General features: G+C 45.0%; 1 protein-coding gene across 1 annotated transcript in view; it reads left to right on the top strand.

Annotated features, from left to right (window-relative positions):
• The first annotated feature begins 563 nt into the window (after nucleotides 1–563).
• fam78ab (family with sequence similarity 78 member Ab) overlaps nucleotides 564–23,452 on the top strand; it is a 35,510-nt gene continuing 12,621 nt past the window's right edge. Inside the window, exon 1 of the mRNA XM_068012145.1 lies at nucleotides 564–1,935. Coding sequence (XP_067868246.1) covers nucleotides 1,610–1,935 — 326 coding nt within the window. The 5' untranslated portion in view covers nucleotides 564–1,609. The remainder of the gene's footprint in view (nucleotides 1,936–23,452) is intronic.

The raw sequence follows: 23,452 nt of genomic DNA, 5'->3' as shown, positions 1-23,452 counted from the left end.
TGTTAATATTTACAGGGGGTCCCGGGGAGAGAGTGTTAATATTTACAGGGGGTCCCGGGGAGAGAGTGTGTTAATATTTACAGGGGGTCCCGGGGAGAGTGTGTTAATATTTACAGGGGGTCCCGGGGAGAGAGTGTTAATATTTACAGGGGGTCCCGGGGAGAGTGTGTTAATATTTACAGGGGGTCCCGGGGAGAGAGTGTTAATATTTACAGGGGGTCCCGGGGAGAGTGTGTTAATATTTACAGGGGGTCCCGGGGAGAGAGTGTGTTAATATTTACAGGGGGTCCCGGGGAGAGAGTGTGTTAATATTTACAGGGGGTCCCGGGGAGAGTGTGTTAATATTTACAGGGGGTCCCGGGGAGAGAGTGTTAATATTTACAGGGGGTCCCGGGGAGAGAGTGTTAATATTTACAGGGGGTCCCGGGGAATGCCGCCTTTGCAAGGTTCCTGTCAATGATTTGAAACCTGGCGCCAGACTGGAAGTAAAAAAACAGTTTGAAAAGCACCGGATTGCGGAGAGTGGAAGGATTTGAGACGCAGCAGTTTTGATTCTCAATCCTACAGTGCTGAATCACAAGGAGTGAGCGGGACGTCAGGAGGTGAGAAACACTGAACGAAAGAGAAGGGAGTCGTGGGGAAGAGATTAAAACTACAACTCCCACAATGCGTGAAGATGATAAAGCCCGGAAACTGCCCTGAATGAAAGATAAAAGGGTCTTTGCAGTGAGAGAGATTCAACTTCAAATCACCTTCAAGCGAGACATTCCAAGTGTCGGAGGTCAGTTCATTCCATGTCAGACACGAACAGCTCTGGAGGTGCAAGTGGAGGAAATATCTACATGAATGTTTTTTTTTAAAGAGTCGGGGTGGATTGCAAACTGTCCTCAGCCCGGTGGAGCTCAGGGACTTTATGCTTTTCTGTTTGCAGTGACACAACCGCAACGCTGTGTTGTTATGAGGCGAATAATGTCCAGTATTGTGAGCGACAGTGGGGAGCTGCTGGCTGACCCATGACTGGAGACAGCAGCCCGCAGAGGGGGTGGGAGCAAAGAGACAGAGGAAGACACCAACATCCTCCAGACTGTTCGTGACAGCCCCAAGGCTCAGACACACTCAGAGTTTGTGCAACCTCCTTTCCACTCGCTGGAAGCACCAGCAGGAACAGACAAAGCTGCAATAACCCGTTTCATCCTCAAACCCTCAGCATCTCTCTGGGACATGGCCCAGAGCAGGAAAGCCAGAGCCCAGGCTGCAACCCGACAACTGGGCAGCGACTACAGGGCTTTGAAGCCTTGGTGCCGGGAACAGAAGAATTAATTTGCTCCTCACTTTGGGATTTAACAAGGGGGAGAGAGAGAGTGGGATTCGGTTCGACTCTCCCACCCCCTTCCCCCTTTCAAAATTCAAGGAACTTTACAACAAAAAAACAAGATTTTTCATCTCTATTTCAGCGTGTGTTTTAAAAGCAGAAGCCCCCCCCCCCCCCCCAGGACTGTGGGAAGAGGATTTATTCGAGGAGATTTCCCCCCCAGCCTGCAGTAAGGTGTTGAATGAATGGCTACAGTGAAGTAGTCACTGAGACCCAGTCCTCTCAGTGCTCAGCCCCATGTTTCGCCTGGTCACCTGGGGTTTCTTGTCTCTGTCTCTCTTCGTCCTTCTACACAGTGCTATGGGTTGTATCAACAGCCTGGTCTGCAAGCCCAGGGTCTGCCGTGAATCCATCTGCCTGCAAGAGGTCTTGGCCAGTATTGATGACACCCCCACTATCATTGACGAGACTTCAGACATCGTGCTGCGTTACCGGACCCCTTACTTCCGAGCCTCTGCACGGGTCTGTGTGCCCCCCATTCTCAAGGCGGAAACCTGGGTGGTGGGCTGGATTCAAGCCTGCAACTACATGGAGTTTTACAACACGTACGGCGAACTGGGCATGTGAGTATGCGTGTTATTAGAGGGGAGGAAGCTCAGTCTCTGCCAGAGACTGGCTCAGGGCACCTGGGCATGAGTGGGTGTCAACATGTGTACGGCAGTGTGTGTGTATTTGTGTCAGAGTGTCTGTGTGTGTCAGTCACTTCATTGTGTGTGTATGTGCGTGCAAGAGTGTGTTTGTGTGTATATGGCTGAATGTGTGTCTGTGTGAGAGTGTGTGTGTGTATGGATGTGTGTGTGAGTGAGTGTGTGCATGTGTGTGTTAGATTGTGTGTGTGTGTAAGTCAGTGCATGTGTGTCTGAGTGAGTGTGAGAGTGTGTCTGAATGTGCGTGTGTGTGAGAGAGAGTGTGTGTGTGGGAAAGAGAGAGAGTGTGTGTGTGTGTGAGAAAGAGAGTGTGTGTGTGTGTGAGAGAGTGTGTGTGTGTGAGAGAGTGTGTGTGTGAGAAAGAGAGAGAGAGAGTGAGTGTGTGTGTGTGTGTGTGGGTAAGTCAGTGCATGTGTGTCTGAGTGAGTGTGAGAGTGTGTCTGAATGTGCGTGTGTGTGTGTGAGAGAGAGAGAGTGTGTGTGTGTGAGAAAGAGAGAGTGTGCGTGTGTGAGAGAGAGAGAGAGAGAGAGAGAGTGTGTCTGCGGGTGGGAGAGTAATGAAGGGGGACAATTGGCAGGGAGTTCAGCCAATGTCAGTGACTAGCACAGGAGACCAGGCTGTGCTTTGAAATGCCAGCAGCTGCCACCCTCCACTGTTAACTGGGCATCAAAGGGTAGGATTTAACTTCAATGAAATGCATCTCAATGGCCAGACATAGAGCCGAACCCCGTCACAGTAACTGTGTTTGAACCTGCTGCCTGGACTATTTAACGTACTCTGGGCAGAATGAGGTTGCTGAGTTTGCAGGTATGGCCCTGCTCTCCTCATGCTATTCAATCGCTCCAGTACTTGTGTCAGGGCGTAAAGGATAGTTGGTTGGAATGTGTCTAATTTCATTGCTTCTCAAACATATATCAACCCATCTTTCCATCCACGGACTCATGTTCCTTTTACTCTGAATGATTTATGAGTACATAAGGTATAATTAATGAAAGAATTCAGGCAAAGAGTGACTCTCAAAGTCCATCCCTGCTTAATGATCATGTAGAATGATGCACTGACTGGATTATATTACACCTTCCTATATAGAGCATACCTGGTGTCAGAATATATTTTAAGGTAGATTTTTACTGCATTATATATAGCCTTTTGTTACCTGTATAATCATCATGATAATACACAGGGACAATACAAACCCTGAGTAATGCATCTGAACTTCAGTCACAACTGTATAAACAATGTATTACATACAGTCACAATACAATTCTGGTATTAGGTTTGCTAGATACAGTCACAGTGCTGTTCTTGTATATGTACATAGTCTTACATAATATCTACAGCGGAGAAACAGGACATACGAATTAGGAGCAGGAGTAGGCCACTTGACCCCTCGAGCCTGCTCCATCATTCAATAAGTTCATGGCTGAACTGATCACTCCACAGTGCCGCAGTGGTTAGCACCGCAGCCTCACAGCTCCAGTGACCCGGGTTCAATTCTGGGTACTGCCTGTGTGGAGTTTGCAAGTTCTCCCTGTGTCTGCGTGGGTTTCCTCCGGGTGCTCCGGTTTCCTCCCACATGCCAAAAGACTTGCAGGTTGATAGGTAAATTGGCCATTATAAATTGCCCCTAGTATAGGTAGGTGGTAGGGAAATATAGGGACAGGTGGGGATGTGGTACGAATATGGAATTAGTGTAGGATTAGTGTAAATGGGTGGTTGATGGTCGGCACAGACTCGGTGGGCTGAAGGGCCTGTTTCAGTGCTGTATCTCTAACTAACTAACTAATTTCCACCTACCTCTGATAACCTTGCATATCAAGCATCTATTTACCTCTGCCTTAAAAATATTCAAAGACTCTGCTTTTACCGCATTTTGAGGAAGAGAATTCCAAAGACTCTCGACCCCCTGAGAAAAAAAATTTCTCCTCATCTCTGTCTTAAATGGGCGACCCCTTATTTTTAAACAGTGACCCCCAGTTCTAGATTTTCCCACAAGAGAAAATATCCTTTCCACATCCACCCTGTCAAGACTCCTCAGGATCTTATATGTTTCAATCAAGTTGCCTCTTACACTTCTAAATTCCAGCAGATACAAGCCTAGCCTGTCCAATCTTTCCTCGTAAGACAGCCTGCCCATTCCAGGTATTAGTCCAGTAAATCTTCTCTGTACTGCCTCCAAAGCATTTACATCCTTCCTTAAGTAAGGAGACCAGTACTGTACACACTACTCCAGTTGTGAATTCACCAATGCTCTGTATAGCTGAAGCATAACCTCCCTACTTTTGTATTCAATTCCCCTCGCGATTGAAGATAACATTCTATTAGCTTTCCTAATTACGTGCTGTACCTGCATTCTAACCTTTTGTGATTCATGGACTAGGACACCCAGATCCCTCTGCATCTCAGAGCTCTGCAATCTCTCACCAGTTAGATAATATGCTTTTTTTTTTATTCTTCCTGCCAAAGTGGACAATTTCCCACTTTCCCACATTATACTCCATTTGTCAGATCTTTGCCACTCACTTAACCTATCTATATCCCTTTGTAGCCTCCTTACGTCCCCTTCACAAGTTACTTTCCTACCTATCTTTGTGTCATCAGCAAATTTAGCAACTATACCTTCGGTCCCTTCATTTAAGTCATTTATATAAATTGTAAAAAAATTGAGGCCCCAGCACAGATCCCTGTGACACATCACTCGTTATATCTTGCCATCCAGAAAATGACCCATTTATACCTACTCTCTGTTTCCTGTTAGCTAGCCAATTTTCTATCCATGCCAATATATGTTACCCACTACACCATGAGCTTTTATTTTCTGCAATAACCTTTGATGTGGCACCTTATCAAATGCCTTCTGGAAATCTAAGTGCAATACATTCACCGGTTCCCCTTTATGCACAGCACATGTAACTCCCTCAAAGAACTCCAATAAATTGGTTAAACATGATTTCCCTTTCACAAAACCATGTTGACTCTGTCTGATTACCTTGAATTTTTCTAAATGCCCTGCTACAACATCTTTAATAATAGCTTCTAACATTTTCCCTAAGATAGCTGTTAAGCTAACCGGCCTGTAGTTTCCTGCTTTTTGTCTCCCTCCCTTTTTGAATAAAGGAGTTACAGTCACTATCTTCCAATCTAAAAGAATCTTCCCGGAATCTAGGGAATTTTGGAAGATTAGAAAACTAATGCATTAACTATCTCACTAGCCAGTTCTTTTAACACCCTAGAATGAAGTCCATCAGGACTCAGGGACTTGTCAGCCCGCAGCTCCAACAATTTGTTCAGTATCACTTCCCTGGTGATTGTAATTTTCTTGTTCCTCCCTCCTTTCCATTTCCCGACTTACAGCTAATTCTGGGATGTTACTTGTATCTTCAATAGTGAAGACTGATGCAAAATATCTGTTCAATTCATCTGCCATCTCCTTATTATCCAGTACTAATTCCCCTGACTCACTTTCTACAGGACCAACACTCACTTTGTTAACTCTTTTTAAAATATCTATAGAAACTCTTACTATCTGTCTTTATATTTCTAGCTAGCCTTCTCTCGTACTCTAATTTTACCTTGCTTATCAATCTTTTAGTCCTTCTTTGCTGTTTTTTATATTCTGTTCAATCTTCTGACCTGCCTCCCATCCTTGTGCAATTATAGGCTTTTTCTGTAAGTTTGATACTATCTTTAACTGTTTTAGTTAACCACGGATGACGGGTCCCACCCTTGGAATTTTTCGGCCCAACTGCTCCGTGCTGGTGTTTCTGCTTCACACGAGCCTCCTCCCACCCCCTCTCCGTCTCACCCTATCAGCATATCCTGCTATTTCTTTCTCCCTCATGTGTTTATCCAGCTTCCCCTTAAATGTATCGATATTATTCACCTCAAACACTCCCTGTGGTAGCGAGTTCCACATTCTCATCACCCTCTGGGTAAAGAAGTTTCTCCTGAATTCCCTAGAGAGTTTATTAGTGACTGTCTGATATTGATGGCCCCGAGTGATGGTCTGCCTCGCAACTGGAAACATCTTTTCTCCATCTACCCCATCAAACCCTTTCATAATCTTAATAAACTTTATCAGGTCACCCCTCACTTTTTTCTAGAGAAAAGAGCCCCAGCCTGTTCAGTCTTTTCTGCTAGGTATAACCTCTCAGTTCTGATACCATCCTTGTCAATCCCTTTTCACACCTTCTCCAGTGCCTCTATATCCTTTTTATAATATGGAGACCAGAAATGTGCATCGTAACTCCACGTGTGGACTAACCAAGGTTCTTACAAGTTTAATATAACTTCTCTGCTTTTCAATTCTATCCGTCTAGAAATGAACCTCAGTGCTTTGCTTTTTATGGTCTTATTAACCCACGTCGTTACTCTTAGTGATTTGTGTATCTGTACGCCCCAGATCCCTCTGTTCCTCTTCCCTATTTAGACACTTATTTTACAAGAAGTATGTCGCCTGCTATTCTTACTACTATAATATACCATCTCACAATTATCAATGTTTAAGTTCATTTGCCAGTTACACACCCATTATGCAAGTTTATTGTCTTCCTGAATTTTGTCTTTGTCCTCCTCTGTATTAACTACATCCACCAATGCGATGCTCCCTGCACATTTTGAAATTGCACTTCGATTCCAGAGTCCAAATCGTTTATGTAAATGCTGAACAGCAGTGGTCCTGGCACCGATCGCTGTGAAACACCACTTCCCACCTTTCCCCAGTCTGAGTAACTACCTTTAATCCCTCCTCTCTTTTCTATTTTGTAGCCAGCTTGCTACCCATTCTGCTCCTTGTCTCCTGACTCCACATGTTCTGACCTTAGTTACGAATGTATTATGTGTTACCTTGTCTAAGGCCTTTTGGAAAGCTCAATATATTACATCTACTGCATTACCCTTATCTACCTTTTTTGTTACTTCTTTAAGAGATTCAATAAAATAGTGATCTATACAGTCACAGTACAGTCCTTTTATAACCAAGAGGAGATATGGTCATAATACAGTCCCTGTGTAAGTAGTGTGACTTCATTTAAATCATTAATACCCAGTTCCACTCTCCTGATCATGTACACCTTCTCCCCACATTGTGTATGTGCCTTTCCTGCTGTCATACCATGGCACAGGACGCTAGCTGTGAAGCATAATTTCATATCTCTGCTTAGTTAGAAACTCGACTCAGCAGCAGAGATGTAGCTTGCAGTCTGATCAGATAGCAAGTCCCTGACACAGCACTTCCCCTGCCCTCGCTTTATGATAGAGAGACAGTACAGTCTATACAAGAGGCAGCGAGATCGTGGTGCAGTGAACACGCTGTCTGGCGCAGGCTTCCTGCTGTGTGAGGGACACAGCTCCATCCAATTGAGCCAAACTGCTCTGAAACAAGAGAGCAAAGTAACTCCACCCAACAACAACAAATGTGTAAACCACCCCCAACCTCACTGCAGTAACATTGTAAAGTTGTAACCTAATCAAAAGAGGCAGGAAGCAGGGGGAGGGAAATTAGAGATTTAAAAAACCAGACAGACCTGGAGGTCTCAGTGTCCCAACCCCTTCCCTTCCCCATTGGCTGAACAGCTCCACATTGTAATTCTGTTGTCACCAGGCTGATTCTTCCTGCTGTGGAAATGAGTTCAGTTCTGGAAGTGCATTCTCCTCATTTCGAAATTCCCAGGGACTGAGAGAAACGCACCAGCTTATATTTACCCAGCACCCTTTAAGTCCTTGGATGTCCCAAAGCAGTTCACAGCCAATAAAGTACTTTATAAGTGCAGTATTTTTGTAGGGAGGTGGGCCAGCCTGTTTGCACACTGCGGGGTCCACGCCCATTAATCAGCTTCTAGCAGTGTTGTATAAGAATAAATTTTGACCAGGACACTCCTTGTTTTTCAAATAGTGCTGGCGATCTTGTCCAACCCACTGAACTTGTAGACACGATTTTGGGTTAATGTCTCATTTGAAAGAGCGTGCAGCACTCTCTCAGTGCTGCCCCTCCGACAGTGCGGCGCTCCCTCGGTGCTGCCCCTCCGACAGTGCGGCGCTCCCTCGGTGCTGCCCCTCCGACAGTGCGGCGCTCCCTCGGTGCTGCCCCTCCGACAGTGCGGCGCTCCCTCGGTGCTGCCCCTCCGACAGTGCGGCGCTCCCTCGGTGCTGCCCCTCCGACAGTGCGGCGCTCCCTCGGTGCTGCCTCTCCGACAGTGCAGCGCACTCCCTCGGTGTAAAGAAAGATAGAAATATCTTGCATTTATTTAGCATCTTTCATGATCTCAGGACATCCCAAAGCGTTTTGCAGTTAATGAAGTACTTTTCAAAGTGCAATCACTGTTGTAATGCAAGAAAAATGGCAGCCAATCTGCGCACAGCAAGCTCCCACAAACAGCAATGCGATAATGACCAGTTAATCAGCTTTTTTAGTGATGTTTGTTGAGGAATAAATATTGATTAGGACATCGGGAAGAATTCCCCTACTTTTCTTTGAATTGTACCACATGGGATCTTTTATGTCTACTTGAGAGGGCAGATGGGTCTCTGTTTGGTGGCTCACTTGAAAGATGGCACCTCTGACATTGCAGCACTCCCTCAGTACTGCACTGGGAGTGTCGGCCTAGATGTTGTACTCATATCTCTGGAGAGGGACTTGAACTCACCATCTTCTAGCTTGAGGTGAGAAGGTGCTACCCATTGAGCCACAGTTGACATGAAGCGAAAGCTCTGATCAACCCCAAGTGTAGGCCACTGTCGATCGGGTGTCTGTAAAAGTCTTAAGCAAAGTAAGTGCGGGCTGCTGGACAAATGAACTTTAATTCAGTGAATGAGGGCCTGTGTGGGACGAAATGATGAGAGAGGAAGGAACACGACCATTAGCACTGAACCTGTCCCTGGCTTGAGAGCACGTAACATGGTTTTTGCAAAATGCTAGTTCCATTCAGCAGCAACGACCTCACCATGCGATGAGCACAAAGCATTACGTTTTTGAAAGCAAGCACTTCCTAAATCAATCCTAATACCACAGTTATTCAATCAAATAACTGTAATACGTGATGGGTAATCCTGGCTAATTTATGGATATCAGAATTACAAGGTTGTAAGTCATTACCTCATGTAAAAAGTGAATCCTCACTTTTTAAATTATGAAGTAGTTTTGAAAGAGTAAATAAAAAACTGTTTCCACTGGCAGGAGGGTCGATAACCAGAGGATACAGATCTAAAATAATTGGCAAAAGAAGCAGAGAGGAGACGAGGAAAACATTTTTTAGGCAGTGAGTTTATGATGATCTGAAAGGGTAGTGGAGGCAGATTCAAAACGAGGGGCCATAAATGTCAGACAGTCACCGATAAATCCAATCGGGAATTCAGCAGAAACCTCTTTACCCAGAGAGTGGTGAGAATGTGGAACTCGCTCCCACAGGGAGTGGTTGAGGTCAATAATATCGATACATTTAAGGGGAAACTGGATAAACATGAGAAAGGAACAGAAGGAAATGCTGATAGGGGTAGATGAAGAGGGTGGGAGGAGGCTCGTGTGGAGCATAAACACCAGCATGGATCTGTTGGGCCGAATGGTCTTTTCTGTGCTGTAAATACTATGGAACAGTAACTTTCAAAAGGGAATTGGACAAATACTTGAAATGGAAAAAATTGCAGAGATGTGCGAAATGAGCCGGGCGAGTGGGACCAATTGGATAACTCTAAGAGCCGGCACAGGCATGATGGGCCGAATGGCCTCCTTCTGTGCTGTAAGATTCTACGATAAAGCAGTGATGTGACTGGAGGAGTGAGGTAAATGGAGGGATAGCAAAGGGACCATCGGCTCAGTGTGTGATGCCAGTCAATTCTTACAACATGGTCTGGTATTGCCTGCGTTTCTGTCCAAGACGTTTATGGGAAATATAACATATTCTCTCCAAGGATTATTCTGTTGAATATTTAAACATGGGTGTGGCAGAGCATCAGTGATGTCGCTGTTGGGTAGAGAGGAAGGCAATTCTGAACGTTGAGCCTAATTAGGCTGCATCAGTTTCAGCACTTCCTGGATTAGTTGTTCTGGGGATGTGAGTGTCATCGGGAAGGGTATTATAGATAGCCCATGAGGCAATGATAGGAATGTTATTGATAAAGTGAATAACCAAACTCCTTGTGATGTATTTGGACAAGATACCAAATGAGAAAGGAACAAAATTAAATAGCGTGGGGGACTTGGGTAGAAGGTGGATTGAACAAGAGGCCAGTGTATTGCGAAGCTCAATGTTTGGACCGGTGTTATTTCTTGTTTACTTAAGTGAATTAGACGCAGACACCATTAAATAAGATCATAGGAACAGGAGGCCATTCGGCCCCCTTGAGTTTGCTCTGTCGTTCAATCAGATCATGATCTACATCTCAACTCCTTTCACCCGCCTCTGCTCCATATCGCCTGATACTATTACCCAAGAAAAATCCTTCAACCTCAGTCTTGAAAGCTCCAGTTGACCACCACCACCCCCCCCCCCACACCCCCTTGCAGGGGAGGGGGAAAGAGTTCCCGATTTCCACCACCGTATGTGGGAAAAATGCTTCCCGATTTCACTACAAAATGGCCTAGCTCTAATTTTAATGTTGTCCTTGATTTCCTGCACCATAGAACACAGTTTCTCCGTATCTACTCTATCAAATCATTTTAACATTTTAAATACCTTGATCAGATTACTCCTCAACCTTCTATATGATTCGTAACAGGATTAATGATGGAATACAATATAATGGAATATAATACTGCCAAATCCAAAGCATTGCAGACAAGGATAGAAAAGAAAATGATAAAGAAGGGAACAGAATTATAACAGGAATTTGGGAGTGACAGTAAACTCACACTTAGAATGTCAAGACATGGTGGAAGAACTCAGAGATTGACTGTTAGGATATCATGTGCAATATCAGTCTTGAGGCTTGACAATACACTGGGCAGACGGTACTTGGACTAGGGTTCGCAATTGCCCCCACCACACTCAAAAGGATTTTTAAAAAGAATGTGAATTGCACTAGCGCCTTTCACCTCAGGACGTCTCAAAGCCCTTTACAGCTAATTAAATACTTTTTAAATTGTAGTCAGTCATTGCTGGAGTATAGGACATTGGTTCGCAAACATCTTTGATTACAGGACCCCTTTTCAAATAGATTAATCACCATCTAAATTATACTATAAACTCCTTACGTTTCGCAATGTAAAGTTCATCAGTGTTAAAGGGAACCTGCATGAACTGCCTGATATGTTTGGTGAAGTGAAATCTTTTATCTTCCCTTCAGCTGAAAGGTAAACCTACAGATTCAGCAACATGCCTGTTGAGTATTTCACCGCACAACACTTCCCTGGATGTGGGATTTTAAAAATTTGTTTATGGGATGTGGGTGTTGCTGGCAAGGCCAGCATTTATTGTCCAAGACTAGGCTCAGTGGCTCCTGTCAGTAACACTGGCACCATTTCAAGCATAACCCCTCCACTACCTGCCTCCTCACTGTCCAGCTGCTGAATGCTTAAGGGTCATTTTCTTCCCTCTCTGCTGGAACGTCGCTAACATGCTGCCTCGTGTGTGGCATCTTCGCCAACGGGAAATCGCCAGTAACTGGGAGCCAGGCTTTAGTCTGGATCCAGTCACAGGCCCAGCTGCCATATTCAGTGAACAAAGCTGGCCTTCCAGGATCCTGAACAAAGCGGATGCAGCAACTCTTTCCTGCCCTCCCCCGATGAAACCCTGCCCAGTCTCCCACCCTGCACCATCCCATCAACGAGTCCCGTTCACATTATCCTGCGGACCCCCTGGAAAGTCTCTGCAGAGATCCGTGGACCCCAGTTCAAGAACCACTGATGTAGGAATCGCGGCAGCTAATCTGTGCACAGCAAGCTCCCACAAACAGTAATGTGCTATTGACCATTTATCTGTTTTTATGATGTTGGCTGAGGGATAAATATTGGTCAGGACACTGGGGAGAATTCCCCTGCTGTTCTTTGAAATAACAGCCATAAGATCTTGCACATCCACTGCAGCGGGCAGACAGGGCCTCGATTTAATATTTCAGCTGAAAGTTGGCATGTGATAGTGCAGCACTCCCTCAGTACCGGCATTGGGAGTGTCAGCTTTGATTTTTCTGGCTTAAGCCTTTGGAGTGGGACTCAACCCACAACTTTCAACATCCTGGGGGGGTCACCATTGACCAGAAACTGAACTGGACCAGCCACATAAATGGTGTACCACAAGAGCAGGTCAGAGGCTGGAAGTTCTGTGGCGAGTAACTCACCTCCTGACTTCCCAAAGCCTGTCCACCATCGACAAGGCACAAGTCTGGAGTGTGATGGAATACTCTCCACTTGCCTGGATGGGTGCAGCTCCAACAACACTCAAGAAGCTCGACACCATCCAAGACAAAGCAGCCCGCTTGATCAGCACCCCATCTACCACCTTCAACATTTGTTCCCTCCACCACTGTCTTACAGTGGCAGCAGTGTGTACCATCTACAAGATCCACTGCAGCAACGCACCAAGGCTCCTTCGACAGCACCTTCCAAACCTGCGACCTCTACCAACTAGAAGGACAAGGGCAGCAGACGCATGGGAACACCACCACCGGCACGTTCCCCTCCAAGTCACACACCATCCTAACTTGGAACTATATCGCCGTTCCTTCACTGTCATTGGGTCAAAATCCTGAAACTCCTTTCATAACAGCACTGTGGGTGTACCTACCCCACACCGACTGCAGTGGTTCAAGAAGGCAGTTCACCACCACCCTCTCAAGGGCAATTAGGTTCTTAAGGGCAACATATGCTAGCCTTGCCAGTGATGCCCACATCCCATGAAAGAATAAAAAACTTTCTGAGTCAGAGGTGAGAGTGCTACCCACTGAGCCAAGCCTGACATGATAGAATTATAAAACATTGTAACAAGAGAATTTTGTCCATTGGAGAGGATGTAATGGAGAGCAGGAATTATCCCAAAGCAAACAAAACAAACTATGAGTCATTACGGCACAGAAGGAGGCCATTTGGCCCGTTGAGTCCATGCTGGCTCTCTGTAGAACAATCCAGTCCATCCCATTCCCCCGCTCAATCCCGTCGCCCTGCAAGTTTATTTCCCTGATGTGCCAGTCCAATTTCCTTTTGAAGTCATTGATCGTCTCTGCTTCCACCACTCTCGTAGGCAGCAAGTTCCAGGTCATTACCACTCGCTGTGTAAAAATAGTTCTTCCTCATATTCCCCCCCCCCTGCATCTTTTGCCCAAAACCTTAAATCTGTGTGTCCTAGTCCTTGTACCATCAGCTAATGTGAAGAATTTTATTTTGACTACCTTATCTAAAGCTGTCATAATCTTGTACACCTCTGTCAAATTTCCCCTCAATCTCCATTGCTCAAAGGAAAACAATTCTCCAACCTAACCCAGTGGTTAAAATCCCTCATCCTTGGAACTATTCTGGTAAATCTCCTCTGCACCCTCTCAAGGACCTTCACATCCTCCTAAAGTGTGGTGACCAGAACTGGATGCAAGACTCTAGTTGTTGCCTAACCAGAGCTTTATAAAAGGTTCAGCAAAACTTCCCTGTTGTACTCAATACCTCTATTTATGAAGCTTAAGATCCCACATGCTTTGCTAACTACTCTCTAAATATGTCCTACCACCTTCAAAGATCTATGCACGTGAATCCCCAGGTCCCTCTGTCGCTGTACACTCTCTAGACTGTGCCATTAAGTCTACATTGCCTCTTGCTAACTCTTCTGCCAAAAGGCAGGATATCACCTCATATTTCTCTGTATTAAATTCCATCGGCCACTTGTCTACCCAATCTACGAGCCTATCTATGTCCTGTTGCAGTTGATTGGTATCATCCTTACCGTCTGCCACACCTACAAGTTTGGTATCATCAGCAAATTTTGAAATGTTATTTGTATTCCAATAGCAAAGTCATTCATATATTTCCAAAAAAAAGCAGTGGTCCTCGCACTGACACTTCGGGAACACCACTGTCTACCATCCTCCAGTCTGAAAAAACAACCATTTACCACGACTCGCTGTTTTCTGTCCTGAAGCCAATTTTTTACCCAGCTGACACTGACCCTCCTATTCCATGAGCCTCTTTTGGTAACCAGCCTTTGGAAAGGTTGGATAAACTGTATCTCTGTAGGAAGTGGGTGATGGGATAGCTCAATGAGGAATGTCAATCATTGAATGGTATAAGAAAGGGAAGGCCACGTTATTACAAAGCACAACAGGCTGGGATGATGTCAGTTTAAGTTAGTAAATGTTTTGAAATGATCTAGCATTGGAACATAGTAGGCCATTGAGTCCCTCGAGCCTATCCACCATTCAATTAGACCAAACAAAAATCTATCAAACTCAGTCTTGAAAATTTTAATATTTAACCAACTAAGTGAAATATGAAGGGAGTGCAAAATGAATCGGACCATTTCAGTACTAGAATAATGAGTTAGATGGGCTGAATGCCCCTTTCCCATCTTTTGGTATTTTCCCTGGTGTTTTAATTAGTTCTGATGTTGGTATAGAACCTTACACAGAATTACATAGAATGTATAACATAGAATCGGGCCATTCAGCCCAGCTGGACATGGTCCACAAGGGCCTCCTCCCACCCCTCCATCAATATACCCTTCTGTTTCTTTCTCCCTTATACAATAATGCAGCACTGAAAGGGGCCATTGTCCTGTGCTGGCTCTTTAATAGGGCATTTCAGATAGCCACATTTCCCTACTCTATCCCCGATTTTATGGTGGGACAATTGATGAGCAGTGGAGGACTTTCAAAGCAATTTTTCAAAGTGCTCAGCAAAATTATATTCCAGTGAAAAGGAAGGACTGGAAGAAAAGGGGTAATCTGCCATGGGTGTCGAAGGAAATAAGGGAGGCTATCAAATTGAAAGAGAAGGCATACAAAGTGGCCAAAAGCAGCATGAAACTAGAAGATTGGGAAAACTTTAAAGGTCAACAGAAAGCCACAAAAAGAGCTATAAAGAAAAGTAAGATAGAACATGAGAAAAAACTAGCAAAGAATATAAACACAGATAGCAAAAGTTTCCATAAATATATAAAACGAAAAAGAGTGGCTAAAGTAAACATTGGTCCTTTAGAGGATGAGAAGGGGAATTTAGTTATGGGATATGATGAAATGGCCGAGGCATTGAACAGGTATTTTGTATCGGTCTTCACAGTGGAGGACATTAATAACATGCCAGTAATTGACAAAGAGACGAACGTAGGTGAGGACCTGGAAACAATCATTATTATGGAAGAGGTAGTGTTGGGCAAGCTAATGGAGCTAAGGATTGATAAGTCTCCTGGCCCTGATGGAATGCATCCCAGGGTACTAAAAGAGATGGCGGGAGAAATAGCAGGTGCACTGGCGGTAATTTTCCAAAATTCGCTGGACTCTGGGGTAGTCCCAGCAGATTGGAAAACAGCAGATGTGATTCCACTGTTTAAAAAGGGAGGTAGACAAAAGATGGGGAATTATAGACCGGTTAGCTTAACCTCTGTAGTGGGGAAGATGCTTGAGTCTATTATCAAGGAAGAAATAGCAGGGCATCTCGATAGAAATTGGGCAGACGCAGCATGGGTTCATGAAGGGCAGGTCATGCTTGACAAATCTTTTGGAATTCTATGATGACATTATGAGCAAGGTGGACAATGGGGACCCAGTGGATGTGGTGTACCTAGATTTCCAAAAGGCCTTCGACAAGGTGCTGCACAAGAGGCTGCTGCACAAGATAAGGATGCATGGCGTTAGGGGTAAAGTATTAGCATGGATAGAGGATTGGTTGACTAACAGGAAGCAGAGAGTGGGGATAAATGAGTGCTATTCTGGTTGGCAATCAGTCACTAGTGGTGTGCCTCAGGGATCGGTGTTGGGACTGCAATTATTTACAATGTATATAGATGATTTGGAGTTGGGGACCACGTGTAGGGTGTCAAAGTTTGCAGATGACACTAAGATGAGTGGCAGAGCAAAGTGTGCAGATGACTGTGAAACTTTGCAGAGGAACATAGATACATTGAGTGAGTGGGCAAAGGTCTGGCAGATGGAATACAATGTTAATAAATGTGAAGTCATTCATTTCGGTAGGAGTAACAGTAAAAAGGATTATTACTTGAATGGTAAAAAGTTGCAGCATGCTGCTATGCAGAGGGACCTGGGTATCCTTGTGCATGAATTGCAGAAGGTTGGTCTGCAGGTACAGCAAGTAATTAGGAAGGCAAATGGAATTTTGTCCTTCATTGCTAAAGGGATTGAGTTTAAAAGCAGAGAGGTTATGTTGCAGCTGTATAAGGTACTGGTGAGGCCGCACCTGGAGTACTGTGTGCAGTTTTGGTCTCCTTACTTGAGAAAGGATATACTGGCACTGGAGAGGGTGCGGAGGTGGTTCACTAGGTTGATTCCAGAGTTGAGGGGGTTGGTTTATGAGGAGAGACTGAGTAGATTGGGATTATATTCATTGGAATTCAGAAGAATGAGGGGGGATCTTATAGAAACATATAAAATTATGAAGGGATTAGATAAGATACAAGTAGAGAGGATGTTTCTACTGGCAGGTGAAGCTAGGACAAGAGGGCATAGCCTCAAGATTAGAGGGAGCAGATTTAGGACTGAATTAAGAACTTCTTCACCCAGAGGGTTGTTAATCTATGGAATTCCTTGCCCAGTGAAGTAGTTGAAGCTTCTTCAGTAAACGTTTTTAAAGCTAAGGTAGATATCTTTTTGAACAATAAAGGAATTAAGGGATACGGTGAGAGCGCGGGTAAGTGGATCTGAGTCCACGAAAAGATCAGCCATGATCTTATTGAATGGCGGAGCAGGCTCGAACGGCCGGACGGCCTACTCCTGCCTCCTGCTCCTAGTTCCTATGATCTTATGATCAAAGCCCTGTAAATTCTACTCCTTCAAGTATTTATCCAATTCCCTTTTGAAAGTTACTGTTGAGTATGCTTTCATTGTGTTTATCCAGCTTCCCCTTAAATGTATCTATGCTATTCGCTTCAACTACTCATTCAAAAGGAGTCTGGATATGCACCTCAAGTGCTGTATTCTGCAGGGCTACGGACCAAATGCTGGAAGGTGGGATTAGAATGGGTGGATTGTTTTACGGCCGGCACAGACACGATGGGCCAAGAGGCCTCTTTCTGTGCTATAAACTTTCTATGATTCTACTCCCTGTGGTAACAAGTTCCACATTCTCACCACTCTCTGGGTAAAGAAGTTTCTCCTGAATTCACTATTGGATTTATTAATCTTGCCTCGTGCTAGTTACTGGCTGATCTTGGATTGCATCAGGTCCTCAGTGGCCTGCAAAGTTACGATAGCCGTCCTGAGAGCTCCTGCCTCTATGTTCACTGTGGAAGGTGAAATATATTTTAAATTAAGAGCACGTGCATCTTAATAGCAAATTGGCAGGAAAACCCCCAAACTCCTTTTAATCAAATTTTCTCAAGTATCTGAGGTTAGGGAATGAATACTGACTGCAAAGCAAATGCCTCTTAATCTCCTCGGAAGTAAAATAACACTGCACTTTTGGCCTGTGTTTTGTACAATAATTTCCCGGGAGATGCATCCTGTATTGAAATGCTCACAGATCAGCATTACTAAAACAAGAAGTTAAACTACAGGAGATAGAACAGTCTTGAAATTTCTGTGCAGCTGAGTGAATCAAACTGAAACTGCACCGTGTCTGGTGCAGAATGTAAAATAATGGAAAGATCCAGGGTGGGGGAGGACGATGGTGGTGTAGTGGCAATGTCACTGAACTAATAATCTAGAGGCTCAGACTAATGGCCTCGGGACACAGGTTCAAATCCCACTGCGGCAGCTGGTAGATTTACATTTAATTAATGAATTCAATGAATAAAAGGTTTCTGGAATTGAAAGCTAGTTTCAGTAATCAGTAGTCTCATCAATTGTCGTAAAAACCCATCTGGTTCACAAATGTCCTTTAGGGAAAGAAATCTGCCGTCCTTACCCGGTCTGGCCTACATGTGACTCCAGACCCACAGCAATGTGGTTGGCTCTTAACTGCCCTCTGAAATGGCCGAGCAAGCCACTCAGTTGTCAAGGGCAATTAGGGATGGGCAACAAATGCTGGCCTGGCCTGCGACGCCCACATCCTATGTAAGAGTGAAAAAAAGCAAGTTAACAGTCCTCAGCTTTCCCGACTTATCCAATATCTAGCTGAATCCCACAGACCAGGAAGGTGGCAGGTTTGATCCCTGCCGAACTGGAGGGACCGGAGTGCGGGACTGGAGAGTTACCATAGCAACAGGAGTAGGCCATTCAGCCTCTTGGGCCTGCTCCGTGCCTCAACTCCATTTACCCGCCTTTGCTCTGTATCTCTTCATGCCTTTACCAAACAAAAATCTTATTGATCTCGGGCCTGAAAGTTGCAGTTGACCCAGAGCCTTTTGTGGGAAGGGTGGGTAAGAGATTTCCACCACCCTTTGTGTGAAGAAGTGTTGCCTGATTTCCCTCCTAAACGGCCTAGCTCTAACTTTAAGATTATGTCCCCCTCATCTGGAGTCCCCCAACAGAGGAAATAGTTTCTCTGTATCTACCCTATCAAATTCTTTCAACATTTTAAACATCTCTAAAGTTGGGGAAGGAGAGATAATAAACATCAGAAAATAAGATAGATGCACTGGAAAGAGTAAATTCTCTCCATATAAGGTGCTGGTTACTGACATTTATGCCACATGTGAATAGTTAGCCATGGGATATGTTACTTGTGTGACAAGGGGACAGGTGTAGTCAGGGTCGATTCACAAAGATATAGCACCGACAGCAATGCTCACACTGCTGAACCTCCCTTGGTGATGCTCACAGACCTCAGGCCTACTCAGACTCCATTCTAGCCCCAGTTACACTCAGCCCCAGCTCCCCAACGCTTTGCAGCTCCAGGCCCCAGAGCACCAGGGTGGGGCTCCACCTGAGCCCAGAGCATAGTTGGAGACTTGAGGTGGGCTTGCTCAATCTGGAGCAGAGCCATGAGTGGTTCCACAGTGCTGTGTTATTGGGGGCACCCTCACCCAACTCTCTTCCCTGTGAGAATCGCAAAGAATTCGTCATCCTTTCAAAAGAAGCCTGCCCACCTCTGGTGGGAAGTGAAGCGCTTGGGCAGCCGAAGGAGAGAGAGACATTCAATTTCCACCTGATCATCGATTATCAAACTCGTTCCATTTTAAACTATATTTCCTCTGATCGGAATTATCAAAATGATGGATGGTAGAAAATGTGGATGGCACCAGACTGTGATTAATCTCAGAATCCAGGGTTTGTAAACCTCTCGGGCGTTGCTCCCTAGAGAGAGTATGGCGTCATCTGAGCCTCAAAACCAAAATTAAAGCCTTAAAACTCAATCTTGTGTAAAGATAGATGTGTGTAGAACACGTGAATGGGAAGGGATGAAACTCTTGGACTTCCATTGGTGTGTTTTTAATGCTAACGTTACAGCACAAAGCATTCTGGACTAGGATACAAAAATATAATTTCCACTCTCCCATCCACCCATCCTCAATGCTAAACAAACAGACCGTGACCTGGAGACTCTGCTGTTTGTATCCTAACTCACACTGTCCCGTTCACCCATCACTCCTTGACCTACACTGGCTCCCGGTCCAACAATGTCTGGAACTCATCCGAGTGATCAAAACCCTCCCCATCTCCTCCAGTTTACATCCCTCCGAGGTCTCGATGCTCCTCTAATTTAATCACACCACCATTGCCGGCCGTGAATACTGTTGTTGAGGCCTTAAGCTCTGGAATACAGAATTTCCTCCCGAAACCTCTCTCTCCTCCTTTAAGACCCTTCTTAAACTCTATCTCTTTGACCTAGCTTTCATTCACATGACTTTGTGTGTCTCATTGTCTGATTTATGCTCCAGTGAAGTGCTTCGGGATGTTTTACTACATTAAAGGTGCTATATAAATGCAAGTTGGCCAGCCGTGGCTCTTACCTATGAATCACAAGGCTCGGGGTTCTAGTCCCATTCTGTGGCAAGGCTGATGCACTGAGGGAGTGCTGTACTGTCAGAGCTGTTGTCCTTCAGCTCCATCTACCTGTTCAGGTGGATGTAAAAGATCCCATGACACTATTTTGAAGAGGAGCAGGGGAGTTCTGCCCAGTGTCCTGGTCAATATTTATCCCTCAATCAACATCACTAAAAAAAAGATCTGGTCATTATCACATTGTTGTTTGTGGGATCTTGCTGTGCATAAATTGGCTGCCGCATTTCCTGCATTACAACAGTGAGTACACGTCAAAAGAACTTCATTGGCTGTAAAGCGCTTTGAGACAGCCGGTGATCGTGAAAGGCGCTCTATAAATGCAAGTCTTTCTGTATTTTGGGCAGAGACTGAGTATAATGCCTGAAGCATAAATCACTCACCGTTCCCCTGGTTACCAGGTAGTTAGCAGGTGAGCAAGCAATGACCACATCACCACCAATGGAATGTTATCACATCATCACCCGGGTAACCGTGCTTCCTGTGATGTCACACAACAGTCTCCTTATGACAATGTCACACAACCGTTGCTATAGTAAATTTGCATCAGTGAAAGTGGAATGAATCGACGCACATGGAAACGTTCACTGAATCACAGAAATTTACGGCACAGGAGGAGGCCATTTGGCCCATTGGGTTTGGGCTGGCCAAAAAAATGCAGCCACCCAGCCTAATCCCACTTTCCAGCTCTCGGTCTGTAGCCTTTTAGGTTACAACACATCAAGTGCGCATCCAAGTACTTTTTAAATATGATGAGAGTTTCTGTCTCCGCTGCATCAGTATTACTCTGGCTAAAGAAAAGACTTGCATTTATTTAGCACTTTTTACGTGCGTAAGGACATCCCAAAGCACTTTACAGCCAAGGAAGTAATGTTTTGAAGTGTAGTCACTGTTGTAACGTAGGAAACGCAGCAGCTAATTTGCACACAGCAAGATCCCACAGACAGCACTGACATGATGGCCGAATAATCTGTTTTTAGTGACGTTGGTTGAGGGATATTGTCCCTAGGACACACATTGTTAAACATATTGGTTCCAGCCAATATGGGAACGCTAAGCAGTCCCATGTAATTGAGAGCTGGGTGTAGCCCTCTCCCTATCCTATAATTTGACTAGTTGGGAAAAAATCCTTTCTTTATATGAGGTTACGAGGAGAATTTGTTTTTAAACTTAGTTGTTACAATTTGGACTGCACTGACTGAAAGGGTGGTGGAAGCAGTAGTAACTTTCAAAAGAGAATTGGATAAGTTCCTGAAAAGTTTGACAAATTTTGCAAGGCTACGGGGAAAAGAGCAGTGATGAGCATGGGACTCGAACTGGTTAACTCTTTCAAAGAGCCAGCACAGGCACAATAGGCTGAATGGCCTCCTTTTGTGGTGTATGATTCAACGCAAATGTTTCCATGTGGTCTAAAAGATGGGAATCATGGAATGCTGATTGTATACCACTTAACAGGAATGACTGCAACTCATCCACGTGACGATTAACAGGTCTCCTTGTGTTGGGCGAGGAACAGAATCGGATTTTTCCAGTTGAACACACAGGAATCGACTGAATCCCTGCCTTTGTTGGTCTTTTTCGAAAGCAGCAAATTGATGCTGGAATGGAAATACTCAAAAGCAGGAACGTTCCATACAAACAGGAAGGCTCTTTTATGTTCAGCACGTGAAAGAATAAACTTGTATTTATCACACCTTTCATATGACTAAACAGACCTGAGCCCATAATCCATGCCGACACACCCAGTGCAGTAACGAGGGAGTGCTGCACTGTTGGAGGTGCCGTCTTCTACATGGAACTTTAAACCATGCGATGTCCCAAAGCAGTTTACAGCCAAAGAAGAGCTTTCTGATGTGTAGTCTTAGTTTAGTTTAGAGAAACAGCACTGAAACAGGCCCTTCGGCCCACCGAGTCTGTGCCGACCATCAACCACCCAATTATACTAATCCTACACTAATTCCATATTCCTACCACATCCCCACCTGTCCCTATATTTCCCTACCACCTACCTATACTAGGGGCAATTGCTAATGGCCAATTTACCCATCAACCTGCAAGTCTTTGGCATGTGGGAGGAAACCGGAGCACCCGGAGGAAACTCACGCAGACACAGAGAGAACTTGCAAACTCCACACAGGCAGTACCCAGAATTGAACCCGGGTCGCTGGAGCTGTGAGGCTGCGGTGCTAACCACTGCGCCACTGTGCATTGTTGTAATCTAAGAAACACAGCAGCCAATTTGCACACAGCAAAGGTCCCACAAACAGCAATGAGATAATGCTCGGATAATCTGTTTTAGTCATGCAGGTTGAGGGAAAAATATTGGCCAGGACACCGGGGAGAACTCCCCTGCTCTTCTTCGAAATAGTGCCTCGGGATCTTTTACATCCACCGGAGAGGGCAGACGGTGCCTCTGAGGGGAAATGTCAGGCCAGATTTTGTGCCCTAGTCTCTAGAGTGGGGCTTGAGTTTCTGCCTCAGAGGTGAGAATGGGACCAACTGAGCCACAGATTTCCATAACCTGGATATCAGTGATCCTGGTGTGAGATGTAAAACATCTACAAGCCCCTGTCGACTTCACTCCATTGGCGATCTGGCCAATATAAATGGTCTTCCACTTCACTGCTACAGCTGCCCCTACCTGCTCATGCAGACGCTTTGGAATGCACCAATAAAGTAAACCAAATCCAGATTCAATTCGATCTTTGGCAGCCATTCCAAAAAGTATAAAATACCATCGATGCAGCTTAATGTGAGATAGCCAATCCACTTAAAGTTCAGTCTCCTTTCTGGAAGCCCCGTTGAAATTGGAGTGATACTAAAGAACTAAAAATAGCTCGGGCAGATCGAAAGCTGCTGTGTCTCAAGTTCAGTTCTTAATACATTAAAAGACCGCCTGACCTTTGCTTACTTCTGACCAATGCTGCATAAATATTGATAAATCCTGCATCAAATCAAGTGCTATGACTGATCAAAGTTACACGATACAAGGCAGAGAAAATATCCATAACATCAGGTGTTTCTTTGTGTAGAAATCCTTCGAGAAAAACTGATACACCCCCACCCCCCCCCAAAACCAGAAATACTGACACACTGACACCCCCCCCATTCCCCCCTCATCCCCACCCAACCCATAAATACTGACACACTCCCCGGGGACCCCCTGTAAATACTGACACACTCCCGGGGACCCCCTGTAAATACTGACACACTCCCCGGGGACCCCCTGTAAATACTGACACACTCCCGGGGACCCCCTGTAAATACTGACACACACCCCAGAGACTCCCTGTAAATACCTACACACTCCCAGGGACCCCCTGTAAATACTGACACACTCCCGGAGACCACCTGTAAATACTGACACACTCCCGGAGAGCCCCTGAAAATACAGACACACTCCCGGAG

Source organism: Heterodontus francisci, chromosome 32, assembly GCF_036365525.1.
Source record: "Heterodontus francisci isolate sHetFra1 chromosome 32, sHetFra1.hap1, whole genome shotgun sequence".
In the NCBI taxonomy this organism is placed as follows: domain Eukaryota; kingdom Metazoa; phylum Chordata; class Chondrichthyes; order Heterodontiformes; family Heterodontidae; genus Heterodontus; species Heterodontus francisci.
Note: the sequence above shows the minus strand (reverse complement) of the source record. Positions and strands in the feature narration are given on the sequence as shown.